Source organism: Carassius auratus, unplaced genomic scaffold (genome assembly GCF_003368295.1).
Source record: "Carassius auratus strain Wakin unplaced genomic scaffold, ASM336829v1 scaf_tig00013464, whole genome shotgun sequence".
Classification (NCBI taxonomy): Eukaryota; Metazoa; Chordata; class Actinopteri; order Cypriniformes; family Cyprinidae; genus Carassius; species Carassius auratus.
Genome location: NW_020524398.1, coordinates 462,249 through 486,969, shown reverse-complemented (window position 1 = coordinate 486,969; position 24,721 = coordinate 462,249). Strand labels below are relative to the sequence as shown.

General features: G+C 35.2%; 3 protein-coding genes across 3 annotated transcripts; all 3 read right to left on the bottom strand.

Annotated features, from left to right (window-relative positions):
- Window positions 1-6,858: 6,858 nt before the first annotated feature.
- On the bottom strand, window positions 6,859-8,814 carry LOC113074026 (adhesion G protein-coupled receptor E3-like). The gene is made up of 3 exons (XM_026246736.1): window positions 8,729-8,814; window positions 8,479-8,641; window positions 6,859-7,119 (listed from the first exon to the last, which is right to left on the bottom strand). The coding sequence occupies exons 1-3, from the start codon at window positions 8,812-8,814 to the stop codon at window positions 7,060-7,062; spliced, it is 309 nt and encodes a 102-aa protein (XP_026102521.1). The 3' UTR covers window positions 6,859-7,059.
- A 34-nt stretch (window positions 8,815-8,848) lies between these two features.
- On the bottom strand, window positions 8,849-14,306 carry LOC113074025 (adhesion G protein-coupled receptor E3-like). Its single transcript, XM_026246735.1, has 6 exons — window positions 14,176-14,306; window positions 13,804-13,985; window positions 13,530-13,691; window positions 9,436-9,642; window positions 9,126-9,358; window positions 8,849-8,969 (listed from the first exon to the last, which is right to left on the bottom strand). The coding sequence occupies exons 1-6, from the start codon at window positions 14,216-14,218 to the stop codon at window positions 8,864-8,866; spliced, it is 933 nt and encodes a 310-aa protein (XP_026102520.1). The 5' UTR covers window positions 14,219-14,306; the 3' UTR covers window positions 8,849-8,863.
- Window positions 14,307-17,441: 3,135 nt separating this feature from the next.
- On the bottom strand, window positions 17,442-21,294 carry LOC113074024 (uncharacterized). Its single transcript, XM_026246734.1, has 5 exons — window positions 20,878-21,294; window positions 19,051-19,326; window positions 18,923-18,954; window positions 18,739-18,807; window positions 17,442-17,895 (listed from the first exon to the last, which is right to left on the bottom strand). Exons 1-5 carry the CDS (start codon window positions 20,912-20,914, stop codon window positions 17,674-17,676), a joined length of 636 nt encoding a protein of 211 aa, XP_026102519.1. The 5' UTR covers window positions 20,915-21,294; the 3' UTR covers window positions 17,442-17,673.
- Between the last annotated feature and the right edge of the window lie 3,427 nt (window positions 21,295-24,721).

Below are 24,721 nucleotides of genomic sequence, written 5' to 3'. Positions count from 1 at the left end.
TGATTTCCATGGTAGAATTTATGGTAAAATACTGTAAAAAAAATTAAGAGTGGTAAATTAATGGTTGAGAGTTGTAAATTAACAGTACTTTACTGGCACCCCTGCTGCCAGTAAATTACTGTTATTTAATGGCACAATTTTTTACAGTGTGTATTTTTTTTTCCTGCACTGTAAAAAATTGTGCCGTTAAATAACAGTAATAGGTTATTATACTTTACATCGGTGATGATAATCATCAACTATTGAACTGTACAGAGTATACCCTCTGATGAAATATGTGTTGTGTAATTTGATTGATTATAGTAAAAGTGATTCTAAGAGCCAGTGCTTCTGTGATAATCAGTTAACCTGAATGACTTTTCAAACAGTTTGGTCTTCTATGGTGTCAACAGTCACACACAGACATCAATAATCAGAATATGAACCTCAACAATGGTGACCATAAAAAAAATGCTGCAGATCATGCTGGGAGCCATGGATGAGTTCTGTACTACAATATTACCCAGAATGCATTGCAGCATGTTTTTTTCGTCACCATTGTAGAGGTTAATATTCTGATTATTAATGTCTGTGTTTGACCAATTACTGGCATAGAAGTAAAATGTATGTGTACACATTTAGAAAGTCATTTTTATATTAACTGAATATCACAGAAGCACTGGCTCTTAATCTCACTTTTACTAGAATCACTTCTACTAATTACACAACACCTACTTCATCAGACTCCATACAGATAAATAATTGATGACTATCATCACCAATATAAAGTATAACAACCTACACCTAGGTACGGGTTAACACCTGATGGCTTTTCTTCTGGGTGTTTGAGTTACAACAAATGTGTTTTAGAAACACACGGTTATAACAGCCAGAGAAAAGACTAAGACAGAAATCAAGGGTCAAGAGCCCAACTAAAGCAAACACTGATCTCTAACATGGTTACTTCAAATGAAACAATAAATCAACATCTAAACCTTAGTTCATTCTCAATAAGATCTTCTGTAGACGTCTGACAGAAATAAAGTCAGTCTGGTTATTAATAAGTGGAGCTGGTGATGCTGTTTGTGGTGTTGTTTAATCAGATCTTGAGAGATTTCATGTATTTTATTTCAGTTGATTTCATCTAAGGCTGTGTCAGAAGTCAGTTGTAGTAGTTCTTGTGTTTCTCTTTTCTTCAGTGATTCTGTTTGTTAACAGCAGCTGTTCATCACTAATTCACAATCAGCACTTAGTTAATCACTAATTACTTAAATGCAAAGTTTTAAAACTTACATGGTTTAAATCAAGGCAATCTGTGTACTCAAACGGTTTGAGTAAAGTTTACTTGTCGGGTTTTACAGTGCTATTTCTTTTGTCTGTTTTCTTAATTGCAGAATATTTATCATGTGCATCCAGTCCTTCGTGCTGTCTTTGCTGTAAACTGGTTTAAAGGGACAGAAGTGAGAGACTTATTTACCCTCATTTGATAAAACTGTTTTGAAAAAAAAATATTTTACATTTAGAAATTTCTAGAATATCTGTTTCGGGTTTTTTGTTAGTGTAAAAACTTTTCCAAAATAAAAAAGTAAGTAAGTGAAATTTTCACTTATTTTTCACAAAATCTTGAAGTGTTCCTGTAGCTCAGTGGTAGAACATTGCATTAGCAAGTGCAAGGTTGTGGGTTTGATTCCCAGGGAACACATGATAGGTGAAAATTGTTAGCCTGAATGCACTGTAAGTTGCTTTGGATAAAAGTGTCTGCTAAATGCATTAATTGAATATTATTTAATTAAATTTTACTCAATAAAATGTACTTATTTTATTTATTTTTTTTACTTAACTTAGTTAAGTAGATTTACTTAATTTCCAAATGTGTTAAATTTACTTGAAAAATGCTTTTGCAAAAACTTGCCAAATAAAAATTAAGTAAATTTACTTATTACTTTTTTCAGTGTACCACATCCCACAGCACATCAAGAGAAAGATCAACAGCTACTTTGCTGGAATCCAGTTACGATTCAAGGCGGCCCATTTTACAACTCAGTGGCAAAGCCTGGAAAAAGGTATCGTAACTGACTGCACAATCTCCCCCATCCTCTTCCTCATGGGAATGAACCTCCTAATTACAGCTGTGGAGAAGGAAGCACGGGGTCCAAAAATGGAGTCAGGCATCAGACAACCCCCAATAAGAGGATATATGGACGACCTTACCGTGAGGACCACCATGTGGAGGCGAGGTGGGTGCTAACTGTTCTGGGCCACATGGCAACGTGGGCCAGAATGAAGTTTAAGGCAAAGAAATCCAGGAGTTTGGTGATCAGGAACGTGAAGTTGACTAACAGGATCAAGATGCATGTGTAAGGGGAAGTGATTCCATCTATAGAGGAGAATCCAATCAAGTGCCTCGGAAAGTGGTCCGATGACTCACTTACTGACAGGAACAACATAGCCAATAAGCAGATGGAGGAATGGCTGACGAGGATCGAAAAATCTGAGCTCCCTGGGAAGTTTAAAGTTTGGCTCTATCAACACGGACTGTTGCCAAGACTCATGTGGTTGCTGACTGTGTATGAGGTCCAGAAGACATGCGTTGAAGGAGTGGAGAGGAAGATCAATAAGTACCTCTGAAAGTGGTTGGGAATCCCCCCAAGCTTCATTTCAGTAGGCCTCTAAATAAGATCAGGGCAGCTCCAGCTTCCTCTGTCATCCGTAGTTGAGGAATTCAAAGTTGCAGACATGCAGGTGTCATTACAAGAGTAGGTCGCAAGTGGGCAGCTGATGCTTCTGTTGCACAAGCTGTGAGCATGTTGAAGCTACGTGATGTCATTGGAGTGCCATGCACAGGAACACAGAGTCTTGGAACCTCACATCTCCAACAGTGGAGGAAGGCAGGAACCAGTGAAAGAAGAGCCATGATTCAAGAGGAGGTACGGAACCTGGAAGAGGAAGGACGTAGATCAAGGGCAGTGGACCTAGCTTCACAAGGGACCTGGACCAGATGGGATCTCTTCCCAAGCTCTGTGGGAAGAGGGGCACCATGGCACACATCCTGGCCGGGTGTAAAAAAGCACTCACCCAGGGAAGGTACAGGTGGCGCCACGATAGGATGCTCATGACACTCGCCAACACCTTAGAGCAAGAGAGGAGAAAGAAATGCCAACCACTTCAGAAAATAACTTCAATCAAGTTTATAAGGGAGGGGGAAAAGCCACCAACAACAAGCAACAACAAGAACCAGTCTGCTACAAAAGGCCCAATCATGGGAAATGAAGGTCGACCTGAGAGGAAGGCTTCAATTTCCCCAATCTGTCCAGACAACACTGAGGCAGGATGTGGTACTGTGGTCTGGAGAGGGAAAAAAGATCATCCTCATAGAACTTACAGTCCCATGGGAAGAGGGGTGTGAACGGGCCTTTGAAAGAAAGAGCGCCAAATACCAAAACCTGCTGCATGGCTGTAGGGGTAAAGAATGGCAGGCTTGGCTGTTCCCGATTGAGGTCAGCTGTAGAGGATTCCCTGCTCAGTCGGTGTGGAGAATGCTCACAGCCATTAGAGTAACAGGGAGGGAGAGGAAGGCAGCAGCTCTCAGGATGGGGGAGGCAGCGGAAAGAGCATATTGCTGGTTATGGAGCAGGAGGGAGGAGTTGAGCTGGAAGCCAGGAGGGGAAGATGGCCAGTGACTTGGCCACCACTGCCCACCCACCATCGGAAGGGTGTTGCGGATAAGGGTCAAAACACCCAATGAACGATGGGTACCACCTGATGACATCAACCCTTCCTGGCCAAGGCTACATTCACTTAAGGTGAATGAAGGGGAGAAGCATTTTCGGATGTATTTGTAATATACGTATGTGAAAATCACTGCATGGCATAAATTATACATTTATTACACAGAATATTGATGAATGGGGTTTTATCCATTATCTCATACATAATGTAAGCATGCTGCGGCCCAGTATGTTTAGTACAAGTGTGAGTGCAGGTCAGCTGTTTAGTGCCTAGTATGAGTACACCCATAAGCACCTTTCTTGCCACAGAGTCAGGGCAGAACTGATCTTTCAAGAATTGTCCTTCCATGTGCATGTAGGCGTTTTTCTTCTTTACCGTTTGAGGACTGAAATACTTCTCGGCATTTGTGCTGCCTCCATCAGTTCCAGGAAAAAATACAGCCTCGTTTGCTTGGGTACTTCACTTTATTTTACTTAACTCCACTGTAGAAAAACAAGTACCATCAGACAATTTTGATACCAAATTGTACATGTATTTTCTCGTGACCTCCTTACTACAGACACTGGAGAATGCCTTCTCTCCAGGTTACCTTCATCACAACAGAAGTCAAGTCAAGTCAGTTTTATTTATATAGCTTTTTGTAACAATACAGATTGTGTCAAAGATGCCTGTCTAGGAGACAAAGTTTTCACTGGGGATCTTTCTCTGGGGCTCATCTAGTTGTCCTTGTCTCCACTGATATTTAGGACTGTTGAGGTCAAGTTGGGTGTTACTCTGGTTGCCTTAATTAATGCAGCCTAATAACCTAACAACCAAATACAGCCTAACAACCCAAATCAAAGAGTTTTGAATATTAGAAATGTGTTATTGTGTTATGTGTTAGCTAAATTTATTATTTTAATCCAGATTTAAACTGACAGAGTGTTTCAGCCTCCCAAACAATGTTAGGTAGATTATTCCAGAGTTTGGGGACTAAATAGGAAAAGGATCTGCCACCTGCAGTTGATTTTTTTATTCTAGGTATTTTCAAACTTCCAGAGTTTCGAGAACACATCGGACATGGGGGACTTTAATGCAATAAGAGCTTGTTCAAATACTGAAATGCTAAACCATTCAGGGCTTTATAAGTAATTAGCAATATTTTAAAATCTGTATGATGTTTGATATGGAGCCACTGCAGTGTTGACAGAACTGGGCTAAAATGGTCATTCTTCCTGGTTGTAAGACCTAGCTGCTGCCTTTTGGACTAGCTGTAGTTTGTTTACTAAGCATGCAGAACAACCAATCAATAAAGCTTTACAATAATTTAAACTTGAGGTCATAAATGCATGGATTTACATTTCTGCATTTGACATTGAAAGCTAAGGTCATGATTTAGATATATTTTTTTGAAATGGAAAATTGCAGTTTTGCAAATGCTAGAAACATGGCTTTCAAAGGAAAGACTGCTATTAAATAGCACACATAGGTTCCTAACTGATGACAATGAATTGACAGAGCAGTCATTAAGTCTTTGACAGGGTAATTAGTGATTACATATGGAGGTTTTAGGTCCAATAATTAACACTTAATTTTTTTTTTTCACATTTTACCCACTGGGCAAGTTTAAGTCCAGTTGACGTCTTTGCAGACATTGAAAGGACATCCACTGAGGAGACAGAATAAAAATTTTATGTTGTTTGTTTTTGTTTTTGTCTTTTGTTTTTTACTTGTTCTGCTTGTCCGAAATAGGCATTCATGGATTCTCCATACAAGATTAAAAACTAGTTCAACTTTCAAGTGCATTAGTGATGAACACAGCAGGTGTTCATCACTAATGCACAATCATCATTTAATTAGTATCTTAATTATCTCATTGACTTACACTCTTTGAGGACTTGAGATTTGACTTGAGACTAGTTTGTGACTTGGAAGGAATGACTTGGTTCCTCCTCTGGTGAAATCAGCTGCTGATTCATGGGTGGAATTAACATATGGCAGGACTTTTACTTTCTGACTCCTGGACTTTACACCTCTGTTTGTAATATATCTGCTTGTTTTACACTCGTTGGCCACCAGGTGGTATTGTGAGCACATGAAGCCTCCAGAAATTAACCCTTTTGTCAACCACTTCACTGAAAAGCTTAAGGCTTCATGAGGCTTCATCTTGCCATCGCTATTGATGGACTCTTTGTACAGGATTTATTCTATGTTTTTGTTCAGAGTCTTTCACCAAAATATAAATAAAATAATTATTCAGCTTTTTTTTTCTTTCTTTTTTTTATGAAAATATGTGCCAGGTGATCTAACATTAGTGAGCAGCTTGATCCACTATAGGAATCCTTTCAAAGGAGAGGGTGAGAAATTTTGCTGCATGATCCATTATTCTTACTGTATGATGTTTTGTAAGGTTCCAGCTATGGATGGTGATTGGGTAGTGTAACTTTATTAAACCAAAATAAATTAGGGATCTACACGTACAAGATTCAACGACACTGTGCAAGGCACAGACAACACCAGACAATAATTGACACAGATAACTAATGAACAAGTAATGAACAGGTGTGTGAAATCACTGAACATTTATGACAACCAATGAGACACAGGTAACAAAGACAAACAAACTAGAAGTCCATGAAAATGAAAGTGAAACCAAAACTACATGTGATAGTTACATTTTAAATACAGTTATATTGCAGAATATGTTATTTTATATTTCAAACCAGGAAATTTCTCCCAAATTAGAATCAGTCTACTTATATGTAGATTTAGTCTTGTTCACAGATACAGTTATTATATATTACTGTTTGTAAAGACAAAACTTCGTACCTATATATATATATATATATATATATATATATATATATATATATATATATATATATATATAATCTGAGTGAAAGCAAATTTCAATCATCATTCATGTGTTTTAATGCAAAAATATAAGCCATATGACAATACAGATTCACTTTAAATTTGACACATCAGCTGTTCCTTTATTTGAAAAGTTTATTTACAAAGATACACATGTAAAACCTGTGACACTCCATTCTGAAAATATGCTGTATTTTTACTTTATGGCATATGAAACATATTTCATCATGGTTTTTATAATTGGCCAGCATTTAGTAGAACATTTTGTGGATTCTCTGTAAAAAATATTTTCTCTCACCACCAAGAAGAAGATTGTGTTTAAAAAGGATTTAAATGTTCAGCATTAATAGTATTTAGGACTGTAATATCAAAAGTATTTACAGGAAGGAGCTGAAACTACAGTAAACATCTTAAACATGGATTTTACTGTAAGAATTACATCACCTGTTAATGGCATTTCAGCATTACTTTTAATGCCTAAACATGATGCGGTAGTCCTCAGAGTTTTTTGTGTCCACCGCAAAGACATCTGAAGAACTTCCTGTACTGCTGCCTGACCTGAACAAGAATGAGACGAGAGGAGCTGAGTGACTTCCAAGCTAGAATTTTTCTTTTGTTCTAAAAATGTTCTAAAAACGTTCCCATGGATTTTTCTAACAATGTTTTTAGCGGGTAATTTTATTTTTGTTCCCAGAACGTTCTCTCAAAAGATAGAATAACGTTCTCTAAAAACGTTCTAAAATGTATATTTATAACATTATTAGAACATTATCCCCTAACATTCTAATTAAGATTTAAGCAGTTGTTTAGATGTTGATGTCTGTTTAAAAGTAATAGTTTGGATTGGTCACCGTACTGGTTATAAGTGTTGGTTTTAGTTTAGTTTACAATTTGACCCTTGACCCGTGTTGTGCTTTAACTGCTATAATCTTTGTTGTGGCAAAAACAGCAAGAGAACGTGTGGTTAGACAACACTGGCTGCTTGCTAATGATTAATACATCATCACATATGTGGTTTGGATACCTGTTTTCACCCAATCTAATGTATTGTGTTAGTTACATATTATTTAATAAAGCAACTGTGTCTAAGCATTCTCTGGTACATTGACAGTGAAATTTAAAAATAACAGACAAAATATGATATAAATTTGTAAGATCTTATGCAATGCATCTGCTATAATCACTAATTTTAAACTAATAGTATAGATTCAGCCCCAGATAAAACCAGTCTATCAGATCACTACTTGAGGAAAGTTTTAATATCAGCAAATAACCAGCATCACCTGATGACATTTTACTCTAATTGCTTTTGCTGTAAGAAATATAATTACAGCAGTTAAATGAATTGTAACACTGAAAAGAGTCATACTGCCTAAGTACTGATCACCATAATGGTGACGTCAAACTAAACTATTATTTTCAATAAACCACCAACACCTCTGTTAATCTCAATAAGAACCTTTTTACATTTATGACAGAAATAAATCTTGTTTATAATAAGTGCAGTTGGTAATACTGTTTTTGGAGTTATTTACGCTTGAGTTTGACACCAAACAGAGGTTGGGTTTTCACTTTCAACCAACATTTGACTTCTGAGCAATGTCAGTCCACATCTAGTGTGATGGGAAGCTTTATTAGAATGTTAGAGAATAATGTTGTAACAATGTTATCAATAGACATTTTTTGAATATTTTTAGAAAATGTTATCCTAACTTTTAGCAGAACATTCTGGGAACTAAAATAAAACCAGCCGCTGAAAATGTTCCTAGAACATTAAAAGTTTCTAGGTGGGTTCATGATATCAATTTAACCTCTGAAACTCAAAGTTTTGTTTATAATAAACAGGAAAGAAACTACTGTACTGTCACTGGAGATTGATTCGTTTATTTACAGAGAAGGATGGAAAAAAAGTCTGACCTCGTTATTGAGGACACAGTAGATCAGGAAGATGAAGGTTCCCTGCTGGGAGTTCAAGATCAGGAAGATGATCTCCAGCACCTCACTGCCATTAATGAAGAAACCCAGAATCCAGGGGCAACCAAGAACCACACACTGACCCAGAGTTTTAAACACCAAAACCCTGCAGAGAAACAGAGAAAGAGAGATGTGTCTTCTTTGACTATTATGTTCTTTATTAATATAGTGATTTGATCATATTGTTTGTTACTTCGTTTGTTTCATCTGTGAAACCTCAGCATTCAGTTTTTTAAGAGTTGAGTTTAGAGTGATGATGATATTGATGAAGAGAATCATGTTTAACTGTGGATAAAGAAAAAAAAAATATTAAATTAATGTTTTGGCTTCAACAGCCCATGTGAAAATGTTTATATTCAGAACTTACTGCAAGTATGACACAAACAGGACCCAGAAAACTCCAGATAAAACCTTGATCAATTTTAATCCAGCAGCTGTTCAGAGGAAAACAAATAATTAAAAATGCCATTTCAGATGTTTATATATATATATATATATATATATATATATATATTATCAGAGAGCAGAAAACTGTCCTGGGCAATTTAAACCCTTCTATACAAATGACCTTCAAAACAATAGCAACTCACTGTTCGCTGCCGTAGCCTTCAGGAACCAGACCGACAGACACACACACCACAACCAGAGCAACCACATATCCAATCACACACAGGAATCCACTGCTAAGCACCTCCCTCTTCTTGGAGCTGATCTGTGATAGGTTCTTCACACAGATGAAGAGCAGCACAGCTTCAATGAACATCCACACAAAGCCGGAGAGAAAGAGGAAGTGCAGAAGGCCTGAGATCACGGCACACAGCACCTGGAGATCATGAGAGAGGGTTATGATGATTCTCAGTGATGCTGTGTTGAGCTGTAGGGCTTCTTCATCATTCTCACCTGCTGAGGCCGTATGAGATTCAGGAACTTCTGTGTGAGCAGGAGCAGAAGGTGAGCCAGCAGAAGACTGATGCAGATGTTGATTCGAGCCACATTATTCACTCCAGGGCTCCACTGACAAAGGGCAAAGGTCAACAGGGCTAAAGTGAAGAACACCAGTCCCACGATCACACACACCAAATTCAACAGCTCCAGCGGTGGGTCACTCTGTGAAAACATGTCAAAGAACTTGAGTGCTAAATCTCAGCTGTTCTTCGGTATTCACTATAAATTAGTAATGTAAATTAGGGATTTTTTTGTGTCCCGATTCAATGTCACTGAATATTGATTTATCTGCCGATACTGATTCCAGATCTGATACTTCTATATTCCTAGAATTTGGAAACAATGTAACATTGCTTGGTGATTTTGTTTTACTTGAAATCACGCTCACCATCTGCACATACTGTATTAAGACATTGTTGGAATATGGGACTGCTGATGTAAAAAAAAATACACTGAACACGGAATCCCAAACACAATTTTTTTTTTCTGCTTTTGCTTTTAATGGCGGTTGGGAAATCTACTGGCACATACTGCCACCTACTGGGATAAAATAATGATCAGGTTTAGGAGAGCCAATACTGATTAGTGAAAAAATCAGAGGTGGAGAGTCCAGGGGTCAGAAAGTAAAAGTCCTGCCATATGTTTATTCCACCCATGAACCCAGCAGCTGATTTCACCAGAGGAGGAATCAAGTCATTCCTTTCAAGTCACAAACAAGTCTCAACTCAAATCCCAAGTCCTCAAAGAGTTAAAGTCAATGAGATAATTAAGTTACTAATTAAATGATAATTCTGCATTAGTGATGAACACCTGCTGTTAACAATCAACATCACTGAAGAAAAGAGAAACACAAGAACTACAATTGACTTTAAGCACAGCCTTGGATGAAATCAACTGGAAGAAAAAAAAAAAAAAAACTTTGTCACCATAATTGTGTTGAGTCCACCATCATGGAGATCAGTGTTTGCTTTAGTTGGGCTCTTGACCCTTTTAATAATTCAAAGTAATTTGCTTTTAAACACTTGCGGTTGTGTTACGTAGTAAACATTAACACATTGCTGAATTAAAAGCTTGAAGTAGAAAATTGAATTGCCCTTTTTTCATCTAAAACATTTTAATTAAATTCATGAAGGTGTCTCTCTTTGGTTTGTTAAATTATGTTCAGCAATTACTTAACTACAACAAAAGTCCTATTAAACAAATATTATTGTAATGCTTAAATATTGGGGGGAGAAATTGTACAGGCTCGGGATTTTAGACATGAGCAATTATCATATGATCCTCACAGTGGTTACAAAAATTATCCATGCTACAGTGCATGATGGGAGTTTTTACTATGGTGTTACCCAGCATGCACTTCAGCTTGAAGCGTTTTGTTGGTTGTCACCATTGTTGAGATTCATATGCTGGGTCATGATGTCTGTGCGTCTTATTAGGAAAATATTTCAAAAATGTATATTTATTACATACATTAGGAAATGTATTCATTATAGTGATTAAACCAACGGTTCCACAAGGTAGGTTATTTAAAAACTGAACATTTGTTAATAATGAATACATAAAATTGTTTTGGAAATAAACAGGCTAATGCCTAATAATTACTTCATCATGTAAAACCAGCTAGTAGCGGTTTTCTGCACAGCACTGATCGCACTGTTTTATAACAGCACATGTACTTTTACAGAGAAATATCTAACATAAGAAACCAAAGGTCAAGAGCCCAACTGAAGCAAACACTGATCTCCATGATGGTGGCATAATTTTAACCAATAAAACATCATCATCTGATCCTCTGTAACGCACAATAACAGCAGGTGTTCATCACCAATGCACAATAATCATTTAATTAGTCTCTTAATTATCTCATTGACTTTAACTCTTTGAGGACTTGGGATTTGAGTTGAGACTAGTTTGTGACTTGGAAGTAGGGCTGGGCGATATATCGAACGATATGATCATGCGCATCTAATCAGTAAAGCTGCTTCCGTGATCACCGCTAAAATCTTCATCACCTGCTTATAATTGGAGTGGCATTTAATAGACAGAGCCGTAGATCGCTGACAAGCCACGCCATATCGCGTTCATTACCGCAGGCGATAATGAACGCGATATGGCGTGGCTTGTCAGCGATCTACGGCTCCGTCTATCAGAGGTGGGACTTTCAAGTCACAAGCAAGTCTTCAAGTCATATTCAAGTCCTCAAAGGGTTAAAGCTAAAGAGATAATTAAGTGACTAATTAAATTATGATTGTGCATTAGTGATGAACATCTGCTGTTAACAATCAACATCACTGAAGTAAAGAGAAACACAAGAACTACAACTGAATTTAGCCACAGCCTTCAACTGAAAAAAAAGTAAAAGAAAAGAAAACACTATGTCACCATAATTGTGGTCAAGGTTTGCTTTAAGTAGTGTCTTGACCCTTTTACTAATTCAAACCAATTTGATTCAAAACAATTGCAATATTGTTTTCGCAACAAACATGTATGCATTGTTGAGTCGAACCTTGCTGTAACAGATGATCTTATGCTTTTTCTGCTTGTAACTCATGATGACTGTACATTATGAAATTGTGTTTATCTTTGGATAGTAGACTGACACTCAGCTATTACTGAACTGAAGTAAAAATAATCATAATGCTTCAATGTTGAAAAACACAAAAGGAGACAATCAGTTCAGGTTTTTAGACAAACACACTTATCACACGATCCTCAACAGTGGTGACAATTTTTCATACTGCAGTGCATGACGGGAGTTTTTACCCAGCATGCAACATTTTGTTGATTGTCACCACTGTTGAGAGTCATATGCTGGTTCTTGATGTCTGTGTGTGTCTACAGAGTATAGTTTTTCAAATTTTGTGGACTTAATGGATTTAAAATTCACTTTAATTTGTTTTCCATAGTGTAGTTTTACTGGGTTGATTATGCTATACTTAAATAGAGCTAATGTTAATTTGATTGTAATCTGACCACCTATCACATACAGATTAATTTCTTCTCTCTGCTTTACAGCACCTCATGCAATGCTACATAAAGAGATCTAACATGACAGTCAAGGGTCAAGAGCCCCACTAAAGCAAACGCTGATCTCCATTATGGTTGCATCACTTTAACCAATAAAACATCAACATCTGATCCTCTGTAATTCTCAAGTACAGCAGGTGTTCATCATTAACAATCATCATTTAATTAGTCACTTAATTATGTCATTAACTTTAACCCTTTGAGGACTTGGGATATGACTTGAAGACTTGCTTGTGAATTGAAAGTCCCAACTCTGGTAAAAGCTGAAAGTCAATCAACAATCCAAAGAAGACTATCTCATGATGTCCAAGTCAACATGAGTTATAAGCAGAAAAAGCACAAGATCATATGTCACTACAAGGTTTGATTCAGCAATGCATACATGTTTGTTGCTAAAACAGTATTGCAATTGTTTTGAATCAAATTGCTTTGAATTAGTAAAAGGGTCAAGAGACTACCTAAAGCAAACCCTGACCACAATTATGGTGACATAGTGTTTTTTTTTTTTTTTTTTCATTTGAAGGCTGTGGCTAAATTCAGTTGTAGTTCTTGTGTTTCTCTTTACTTCAGTGATGTTGATTGTTAACAGCAGAAGTTCATCATTAATGCACAATCATCATTTAATTAGTCACTTAATTATCTCATTAACGTTAACCCTTTGAGGATTTGGATATGACTTGAAGACTTGCTTGTGACTTGAAAGTCCCACCTCTGCTGTCTATTAAATGCCACTCCAATTATAAGCAGGTGATGGAGATTTTAGCGGTGATCACGGAAGCAGCTTTACTGATTAGATGCGCATGATCATATCGTTAGATATATCGCCCAGCCCTACTTGGAAGGAATGACTTGTTTCCTCCTCTGGTGAAATCAGCTGCTGAGTTCATGGGTGGAGCAAAAATGTGGCAGGACTTTTACTTTTTGACCCCTGGAGTATCCACCTCTGGAAAAAATGCTTAATCTGCCCCAATTCTGATCCTTGAGATCAGCTCAGGACATCCCCTCTATAAATGATCTCGTACCTTTTGTGGCCCTCTGGTTTGCATGATGAGAGCAAATGTGGACAGATGAACACAGGAACACACAGTGTAGCTGCTGTTGGTCTCTAAAACAGCACATCCATCTACAATCCACTCGCTGATATTCCAGTACACACAGGACAGAGAACCACTGTGATCAAACTCCTGAAAAAAGAAGAACAACGATGCAAGAAATATTAGAACATTAAATGTGTTCAGATGTTTTCAGATGATCATTATTTCTTAGTTTGGTGAAAAACACTTTTCAGTATCTCACTCTGATGTGTTTGAGGGTGAAGTTGACTGGTTTGGTGAGTTTAGTGTAGTTGGTTTTGGGAAGAGTAGCTGAGATCACAGTGGACATCATGGTTTTAATCGTGTCATTTGATGTGTTGAAGAAGTCTGGCTTCAGTAGGTTCTCCATCATTGTGTAGCTCATGAAAGTCACAGCAGCTGATCCTGAGTTACAGACCAACATGAGACAAAAGCTAGTGAAAAACTTACATCGTTTCACAACGTAACTAATGTCATTCAGACAAAAATAAAATAAAATTGGGCATTCACAACAGCAAGCTGAAATTCTCAAAAAGCCAATGCTTGTGTGTGTATTTTCATATGCACTCAAGAAAGATCCATGCTTTCCACACACCTGAAGGGCTGCTCTTTGCAATTTCAAAAATGTTAATCTCCATAACAGCCTTTTCCGTACTGACTGAAGGAATTATTTTTTCAGATGCCTTTGGACCAACTGCAAGAACTCTCACTTCTAAGAGAAACAAATAGAAATGGGACGTTTTTAATTCTCATTGCCACAGTTTTCCTGTATGGATGTATTATATATAAATATATATGTTCAAAATCTTTAGGCAAGTGATATATTAGAAGGATTTTAGTAAACAAAAAAAAATTCTTGTTTTACAAATAACGTGTCTGCTTGTTTTTTCTCAAATCTTCTTAGATAACATATCAATCTCAGACAGATTTGTTAAATAGTTTGCCAGGTCTTCTAAAGTAAATGGGAAACCTACTTAATTGGATAATTCACCCCAAAAAAATTCCGCATTGTAAAGCAAGTCAGTTCTTGTGTAATTTGGAAAAGAAGAAAAATCACCAACAAAGCACCTGAACACACCTCATTCTCAGACCAGCACACCCATAGGCACACACATGGGCGCAAATGCATTTGCTATTTAAACAACTTGGCACAGAAAGTAAAAGTGACAACTGCGTCAAGCTGAAACAACCAAAACACCCTTGCGTCACACCTGGCGCCAAATTGCAGGGCCAACAGGATTGCATTTAGAAAAAATATTTTCATTTTTTTTAATGTATTCTAATAAATGCAGAGTTTTATCCAATGCATTTTTGCCTGTTCTTTTTTTACATCATTCATGAACCACTAAATTTATTGAAATTATCTACTTTAAAAGTTTAATTAATACCATACATTAGCTTGGGTGAAGCCAGGTAACGAGACCACATATGTGATGATGTCTTAAGCATCAGCAAACAAGCACTGTCGTCAAACCATGTTCTCGTGCCTTTTTTACCATAATGAACATTACAGCAGCTAAAAAACAGCTCTGACAAGGCAAGTGTCAAATTGGCCAACTAAGGCCAACACTTTCCACCGTTATGGTGACATCAAACCAAAAAATTACTTTTAAACAGACATCAACATGTAAACCTCTGCTTGAATCTTAATTAGAATGTTAAGGAATAATGTTCTAATAATGTTATTAATAAATATTTTTTGAGTGTTTTTAGAGAATGTTCTGGGAACAAAAATAAAACGACCTGCTTAAAACATTGTTAGAACAATCCAAGGTAATGATCTTGGACCATTTTTAGAACAAACAAATTCTAGCTGGGTGTGTACACACTAGTGTTGTCAAAAAACCTACTTCGGTACCAAGTCGGTACTAAAAAAATGAAAATGTGACGGTACCAGGTTTCTTTAAGTAACGGTGGTACCGAGAACCCGCTCAACCCGGTTCTTGACGCACACAGCGCTATGATTTCTGCAAAGAATCTCAAAATCCAGTCATGAAAATGAAACTTACATTTTAATTTGGACAGTCATTTTTTTGTCAAAGACATCAACATGTAAACCTCTGCTTGAATCTTAATTAGAATGTTAAGGAATAATGTTCTAATAATGTTATTAATAAATATTTTTTGAGTGTTTTTAGAGAATGTTCTGGGAACAAAAATAAAACGACCTGCTTAAAACATTGTTAGAACAATCCAAGGTAATGATCTTGGACTATTTTTAGAACAAACAAATTCTAGCTGGGTGTGTACACACTAGTGTTGTCAAAAAACCTACTTCGGTACCAAGTCGGTACTAAAAAAATGAAAATGTGACGGTACCAGGTTTCTTTAAGTAACGGTGGTACCGAGAACCCGCTCAACCCGGTTCTTGACGCACACAGCGCTATGATTTCTGCAAAGAATCTCAAAATCCAGTCATGAAAATGAAACTTACATTTTAATTTGGACAGTCATTTTTTTGTCAAAGTTAGCATAAATTAATCAAATCAAATCTCTGTATGGACCATTATCTTTAAATGTTAAGCCACAAAAGTTGGTTGCAAAATGAATCCTGCATGTTCTGCGCGTCTTTGTGTGAATGAATGAATGGCAGAGACGTGCGGGTTTGTTTACTACATAGACTGAAGCGAGTGACTTGAAGTAATTTCAGCATCTGCTGTCTCAATGAGGACATAAATACATCAACAACATCACCAGAACTGTTCAGAGTCACTTCGCAAGCTTTTTACCGTTTCATCTGAGTAAAACCAGTGTCAAAAAAAAAAGTAGCCCGTCAAAATAAAAGTTAAATTTTACATAAAGGTATTGTGCTAGAAATGTTACTATTATTTAGTAGAATGTATGTGATACTGCTACTACTGTTGAAAAAAATAATAAAACTTTATTTATATAAATAAATCACACAATAATTCTTCCATGTTAACATTTTTTAATAGCAAATCCCCTTTATTTATCAAAAAAAACATTTTTTTTGGTGAAACTTGTTTACTGTTTTTCATAATTATATTACTTGTAGAAAATCTTTAAACATAATTGTAAATAAGTATAAAGAATGATAATGGTTTTATTTTTTGTGATAAAATTATTATAATTATTATTATTTATTATTTATTATTATTATTATTATTATTAGAATATTTTAGTTTTTTTGCTTTGGTAGCAAAATTGTTACAGAGAAGCGTGGATTTTCACTGGTATTGTTACCTAATACTGAAATTTTGGTACCGTGACAACACTAGTACACACACTATCAACAAAACATTGTGCTTTTATAAAATAAAGAAAACAAACAAGATGCGCTTTCTGAAGTCTCGGTCTTGAACAAAAGCACTTCACAAAAATGAACTGAAACTCAGCTAATAGGTTTCCTTGCTTCACAAACTTGATAAATATATCTATAAAAAGCTTTAATTTACTACTCTAAAATTAAATAATTAAAAAGGAAAACAAAATATCTTTCATTATAAAATCTGTAAAGATGCATTTCTCTCTAAAGGCGAGTCCAGTGAGGAGATGGCAAGTCAGGATCAACTTCATCTTTGCGACACTGACTCAGAAAACACTAGATTATCAATAAATAATTCATCTTATTACATTATTACAGAGCCAAAATTATTACAATTGTGTCAATGTCCAAATATACAGGTGCTTCTCAATAAATTTGAAAAGTTCAAATTGTAAAACGTGTGAACGTGTGTATTAAATAAATTAAATGCACAAAGACTGAAGTAGTTTAAGTATTTGGCACTTTTAATTGTGATGATTTTGGCTCACAATAAAAAAAAAAAAAGGACTTTTCATTTTTCAACAAATTTAAAAAAAATTAATCATAATTTGTTTGTGAAAATGTTCATATGCAGGTTTCATGCACAAATTTGTTCGTATGCATGTTTAGTGAATGAGACCCAATGCTCGATTAAAGTTTTTTTTTTTAGGGAGCCAAAAATGGTGTTCTACAGCATTCCGGCAAAATTTACTTTTGGAAAGTTGCTTATGAAAGAAAAACATTTTTTTTTTAAATGAAAAACCAAAAACTTCTCGAGAAGAACTTATTTGACTATGACTAACACAGTGTGACTCATCCCAGAACATGTCATAAACACAAATACAAACAGTGCCTCTTACCTGTATTATTGAGACAAATGTTCAGCAAGTTGTGAGTTTCTGTTGGCGTCACCAGTGCAGACACCAGGATCTCAAAGGCATTTATATAACTGTTTCCATATGACACCAGTTTACTTTTATCTTCATCTTTGACCAAATCTGAAAGCTTTACCTGGGTGTCATCAACAACCTTCAAATAGTTTTCTGCCGCCTAATCAAATACCAAAAGAGATACTTCTGTAGAATGCAAATTATTTCTATAGAAAAATAGTAACATCAAACATATAGGTCACTCCCAAAATACAACAACAAACTGCCACTTGTAAAGAAACATGTATAAAAAGACAGAAAAAAAGAACTTATAAAATGAATATTTTTATAACATAAAGGAAGTTTATTACTTAAAAAAATATTATGTGCCTGAAAACCCCCTTATTTATTGCTGAAGATGATGATGATGATGATGATTACCAGGGTTAACCATTAGTGCAGGGTCTAATAATTGTGGTCTGAAAAATCCAAATAAGCAATAATATAATCATTTTAGGAGGAATGACTTTAGAATTATTATTATTATTATTATTATTATTATTATTATTATTATTATTATTATTATTATTTATTAATTTTATTCTTTTTTTAACACTGCTTACATTAATGTTAAAATCTTGTATTTTGGTAAAAAAAATACAAAAGGAATTAAAAAATGCAGTAAAGCAGTTACAAGGTCAAAATTAAGGATAAGAAGGGCTGTTAAAGGGCTGTTTAAATGTGCATATGAGGATTTTCCAACATATTGAAAATGTTGTTTTTTTGTTGTTGTTGTTTTTTTATGTTAATAGATTAAGTATCGTTCATCAGTGTGTTCTGTCATAAATTTTGACATCAGTGGTACAGTTTGTGTAAAATAGTTTCATTTTAAAATTATTTGTATTTTGAGAGAAATATAAACTTTTATGAGAGAAAAAAGTAAACTCTATAGTTGCTGTTGTTGTTTTTTGAGTATGAGAATGAGAATGACCCACACTGACCAAAGGCTGGAAACATTACTTACTGCTGTAGACATCAGACCTGTCATATTTGCAATCTGGTCAACAAAATTCACTATGCTTTCTGCAGTTGCCTGCACAAAAAAAAAAATATAATTAATAATAATAAAAAAGAAAGAAAAATCATAAGTTTTTAATAATATTTGTTTAACATTTATAGATTAACAAAAGAAACTCATTCCTACATACCACTTGCAAGTTGTTTTGAGTATTCATCATTTCTAGAAGGAAAGAATTTAATAAATCATGAGGATGCATGTGAATAAAAACAGCATATGAAACACAAGGGCAACTGATGGAGTCAGTGCTGTACACACCATTCAGGCAGTGCCGAGTATCTGCAGTGAAACTACAGACTTCTAGAGAAGCTGAATAGCTGCAGTCGCTGGTACAGTTGTAGGATCCGACCATGCAGGAGCAGCCGGGACTCTGAGGAGCGCAGGAATAGGCCTTGCAGGAGACATTTTGTCCAAGACAGTTCACATAACTGTTAGAATTTGTGCAGTTGCTTGTGTTCCCCGAAGGAGCGCAGTACCACTGTCCTTGAGACTTGGTGATCATTACATTACTTATGATTATCATCAGCTGCAGCACTAGAAAGATAAATCCATCTGTTACTGTATAATCACTTCTACATCACTGTATGTCCTTGAGACTATATATATATATATATATATATATATATATATATATATATATATATATATATATATATATATATATAAAATCCATAGTTTTTAGAAAATCTTTTTGGCAAAAAAAAAAACTGTAAACACATTTACAAAACTGTAAAAGCAGTAAACTTTACCGTATACAACTGTAATTTACGAACAAGAAAATCTAAAACCAAATCAAAGTTCATCACAAGTAGCTTTTCCACAAGCTGGAGTATTTACTAATATACCGAAAGTGCACAGAGTAATTCATGCAAACACAAAAATTATACATCAAAATGTTATTTTTACTGTAAAGTAACTGGTTACATTTTAAATGTTTGGTTAAAGTTTTTACAGTTTTTCCCTGTTTAAATTACAGGAACTTTCTGTCTATTAACAATTATTTTCCATAGTAGTTTTTAGGAATTTGACGAGATCTTGCGAGATCTTTGCAAAAAAATTGCAGTGCTTACATTAGAGCTGCATGGTTAATTGTTTAAAAATGGCGATCTCAACTGAAACACCCACGCGATCTTATTTCTGAATGACAACGATTCAGCTATGTCTGTTATAACTGTTTCACATCGCGAGTGTCAGTGGAGCGTGAGAAGTGTGTTTTGTCACTGCCCATGTTAATAAATCATTCATGCTGCAGCTGACCCAGAAAGAGCAACACAATGAATATTTTCAACCACACATCTTTACAGACATTTAGATAACAGAAATACTGATATAAAAGTTTGTAGTTTGGGTATAACACTTATTTTCTGTATAGTAGCGATCAAAACAAAAGTATCTTAACACATGTATTGTAACGCAATTTTCGACAACTGTCCATTTAAAAAAGTGTTTGTCATTGAATCATTCATTCAAAAGATTTTAATTGAGAAACAGATTTTTATGAATTAAATGAATTAATTATTAATTAATTTCCTTCTTTCATTTATTTATCTATTAATAATTTTTTTGTTCAAACGAATAGATATTTATTAAAAGACTTAAGCAATTAACCTTTTGTCAGAACCACTACTAAATAATAATATCTAATCGTGGGATAAGTGTCTCGTCACACCCCCTAATAGTTTTAGAATATTTGTATACAATACAACACAATATTTATACAGTGCAGTAAAAGTTATACTGGAAAGTTTGTGGAGAACAAAACAATTAATAAAAAGTCTTTCTTTAAATTCAGCCTTGAGTCATTTTGCTACACGTGTCAATTAATTAACATAATAACAATCCATCATTCTCTCTTTTATTATCTTTTTTTTAATGTGTTTTATTCTGACAGGTCCGTTTAGAGGATTGATAAAAAGGGAAAGAGAGATAGACAGGATTGGGAAAAGACCACAACTGGACACTCCAATTCAAGTACCTCAAAGTGCAACAAGAAGAGTTTTGCTCATTTTGCATAATCCCAAAAGCGCTCATCAGGCAGACATTCATAAATGAACATTTGTGTTTAATATTAGTAACATGACTTACCAGCCAAATGAAGGATTATGTTCATTTTGCTTTGCATTGATGATCCTCTAAAAAAGAATCCTGTGTCCTCCGTCCAGTGCTGTATTACAAACTAACAGCTGTCTTGTAAGCTTAAAAATGCTATAAATTCCTATGAAGATGCATTTGCATTTTCTCCTCTAGGAAATACAAACCAGACATAAACAAAACAGTGGCTTCTCACCACTGTGCTTCTGTCAGACTTCGTTTACATAATTTTAGGAACATGCCATGCCTTTATTCAAGTCAATAAATGGTGGTATTGTTTGACAGCAAGTTGAAAAAAGCATTAACAAAGAATTAACTCTGTGAAAAGGCTTGAGTACACACGCCTTGTGTTAAAGGCAGTAGATGCTGTGAAAGTGTTATTAGTTTAAAAGTACTGAGGTCTTCAATATGAGAAAGGCTTTTGCAAACCAGTAGAGCCATCAAAGCTGCTTAAGAGTATAGTAATGACTGAAACTAGGAACTACTGATATAAAGTGGTCTATAGTGGCATATAACAAGGTTTACACACAAAATTAAGTTCTATGTTTTTGGGATCTGGATTTGTCTGTCAGTTTTGCCATGTTTAGTAACTTGTCTGAGGATTTGTTCCTCTACTTAACATGATCAGTTGCTAGATGATACCATTGTTATTCCTCATTGATGTTCAAGAAAAGAAGCCAATAAAGAACACTTGTCCTGTTCATGACATGTACATGTCCCAAATGCATCATGAGATGAAGCGTATCATTCTGAACATGAAAACAAAGGGAACCCAATGTTGTGTTGATACAACCTAAATCAGAGTTACTAAAACAGACATCGCGTTGTTTTCATATGGATCACTTTATCTCAGAATATTTGTTTTGCGGCAGCACTTGTTTAGTTTAAAAGTAGACATGTCAGGCTTTCTATAGATATCTCTCTCATGTCTCTTCGTTGAGTATGCACTGCAGACAGTGCACCTTGTTTGTTATCTTTATTTTATAAGTGCACAAAGGTTTTTTGTTATTATGTCTGTATCCAAAAAAAAATAGACCCTTTACAGATTCGATTGATGTATTGCTCTTATCTGTACGATTAAAACTGAGAGTGTAATTCAAGTTCTTTTCGGGGTTATCAGGAGAAAATGACTCAAAACGCATATATGGGTTAATCGACTTCAAAGGGTTAAACAGCTACTGCTGTAACCTGTTGCCACAATTTGATTAGATCACTTTCTCCACACAGTGTGAATGATACATTGTGTCTGTTTTTGAGAATTGCGTATTTTCTGCTGAGACAACAACAAATAGAGCTCATAGTTAGTCATATCACAACATTACTAAGCAAATGTATGGTGATATCTTAAACCACACCTAAAACTATTCATCCAAATTATCAGATATTATTGAAACACGAGATATTTCTCATGTGCAAAAGGCAAAAGAACAGGTCACACAGCTCCAATGGTAAATGCAAATTGTAAAAATAAATAAATGAATGCAATATAACCTAAGTACATCTAATAAAATGTTTCTTCTCTGTTTCCCATTTAAGTTGATGCTGAAATTCAAGGCACCACATGGACCACAGAACACAGAACACTTCTTACGTATTTCAAAAGTTTTCACTTCTGAAATTACACTGTGTTCCATTCAGAAACCAATTTGGGACATCTCTAAACTCTGAAGGTCCACTACCGATGATACAGTATACAACATAAAACAACATAATAGTGGGGTCACATTTACTGCTGCTCTACAGTCATTTCAATAGAATTTGAGTTTACTAAGGGTGGAAAGGTTCCTCACACAGATTTTGCTCGTGTTCAAGGTGGCCACTTGAAATCGATTCACTGACCAAAAAAAAGCTGCTTGGTTTGAAAGTCACTTTTGCATGAGCAGCGCTTCCTAATCTTACTGACAATGGACCTTTTCTGCCTGCGAATTTTTCGCCAAAATATGGCTAATGAGGAGATCACAGCGACCCAACAGCTGTAAGGCTTTACTTACTACTGTGTGAACTTATTTACATAAGTACAGATCTCAGTTTTGTGTGTACTGGTTAGCATGCATACACACTGTTAAAACAAGAGGAAGTCACCACTAAATATGGGTGGAACTAGTGTAGTCTGACTTCCATTGCATTGAAGCAAGGCTTGCATTTTTATCAATTATTATTTGAATGGTAACAAACACAGAATCAGCTTCAAACTACTAAAGTGACAGCAAGACCTTCCATGTGCTGTTGATCTGGATCTTTCTGTCAGGTCAGTTTTTCATGAATCATACTTCATGAATCACATTTGACCAAAGGCCAACACTTATCCAGCAAGCACATGCTGAATGAATCACCTTATTTAGGTTTGTTCATCCAAAAAAATGGACTGCTTTTACAGTGTTTATGACATTTGAAAAGATATATGTGGCTCTGAACCACAAAACATGTCGTAAGGATAAAAATTTTTAAACTGAGATTGTTACATCATCCGAAAGCTTAATATATATAAACTTTCTATTGAAATTGCCTTAAAATATGTCCAAATTAAGTCCTAAGCAATGCAAATTACTAATCAAAAATTAAGCTTTGATATATTACAGTATGAAATTTACTAAATATCTTCATGGAACGTGATCTTTAATTAAAATCCTAATGATTTATGGCATAAAAGAAAAATTGATCATTTTGAATTATACAATGTATTGTTGGCTGTTGCTCCAAATATACATGTACGACTTAAAATACTGGCAGCAGCTCTTCAGCACAAATTCTGAACTTAACACTAAAATCAACCACAAAACTGATCTTTGTGTTCAAGGGTAAAGGGTATGCATGCAACAAGTGTGGGAAAAACAGGAAGTGGCCATTAGACACATAATTTGTATATTTCTACTGATATTATTTCGTTGTAATTTGTGTGTGTGTGTGTGTGTGTGTGTGTGGGTGGTTGTGTGTCTGTGTATGTATGTATAGACAGAGAACGAGAGAGAGAGAGAGAGAGAGAGAGAGAGAGACTGTCCACTAGTGGACTATATGAGTAAAACATTTTTTATTGACATAAATGCTGTTACATAAATTTATATTGATTATATATAAAATACAGAAAAATAGTCAGTTTGCTTCACTGGTCACATTATAATAAATCATGAATGACTCCACAGACTGCTTTCTTTAGTAGATGTATACATGCTGGATGAATCACATCATACTGTTTGTCTGGACTTTAGTTTGAAATCAAACATTTGAAGTGCATGTAAAAGATCTTGTGTTTATTATGTTGATATGAATTTTCTGACTTAAAATCCTTATCAGGCACAAACATTTAAACACAGATTCTGAACTTTATAACTAGTTCATTTTATAACTAGTTCATTGTATTTATTTTTATTTATTTATTTTTTGTTAGATATTTGTTGTTCCACACGCTGACAATTCCTGAGTTTATTTTGTCTAATTATATCTGCACAGCTCTTTGGTTGTATCTTGGACAAACTTACAACTCATAGATATTAGTTCAACTATCAATATGTAAACATTGCCATTATGGCAATAAATCTTCATAATCATAGTATCTACATGTTTTTCTAAATGCATTAAGAAGATAGCATTGCGTTGTGTATTTCTCAGAGTCATCTTTAAAGCTGCTATCTGTAATTTTATGTTAAAAACATTTTAACTCTATAATAATTAGAGGTTCATCTCTCTGTGGAAAGTCCAAAGCTCACAAACAACAGAATTGCAGCTCAAACTGAAGTCATTTTGTGTTATTTGGCTCTGGATGCTTCTGTCAAGTCAGTTCTCTCCATATTCATGGATCCCTTCTGTTAAATTTCCAAATTTTGTTTCTTTAAATATTTAT

Excerpts from the sequence above, each read along its gene's own strand:
- LOC113074026 (XM_026246736.1), bottom strand. The coding sequence starts at position 8,814 with ATGATTCTCTTCATCAATATCATCATCACTCTAAACTCAACTCTTAAA. Across the intron at positions 8,642-8,728 it reads TCACAGATGAAACAAACGAA|GGTTTTGGTGTTTAAAACTC; the intron begins GTAACAAACAAT and ends GTTTCTCTGCAG. Across the intron at positions 7,120-8,478 it reads ACTGTGTCCTCAATAACGAG|GTCAGGCAGCAGTACAGGAA; the intron begins GTCAGACTTTTT and ends ATTCTTGTTCAG.
- LOC113074025 (XM_026246735.1), bottom strand. The coding sequence starts at position 14,218 with ATGGAGATTAACATTTTTGAAATTGCAAAGAGCAGCCCTTCAG. Across the intron at positions 13,692-13,803 it reads TCACCCTCAAACACATCAGA|GAGTTTGATCACAGTGGTTC; the intron begins GTGAGATACTGA and ends TTCTTTTTTCAG. Across the intron at positions 9,643-13,529 it reads AAACCAGAGGGCCACAAAAG|AGTGACCCACCGCTGGAGCT; the intron begins GTACGAGATCAT and ends ATGTTTTCACAG.
- LOC113074024 (XM_026246734.1), bottom strand. The coding sequence starts at position 20,914 with ATGCAAAGCAAAATGAACATAATCCTTCATTTGGCTG. Across the intron at positions 19,327-20,877 it reads CATAATCCTTCATTTGGCTG|TGCTGCAGCTGATGATAATC; the intron begins GTAAGTCATGTT and ends TTATCTTTCTAG. Across the intron at positions 17,896-18,738 it reads CAGGTCTGATGTCTACAGCA|GCGGCAGAAAACTATTTGAA; the intron begins GTAAGTAATGTT and ends GTATTTGATTAG.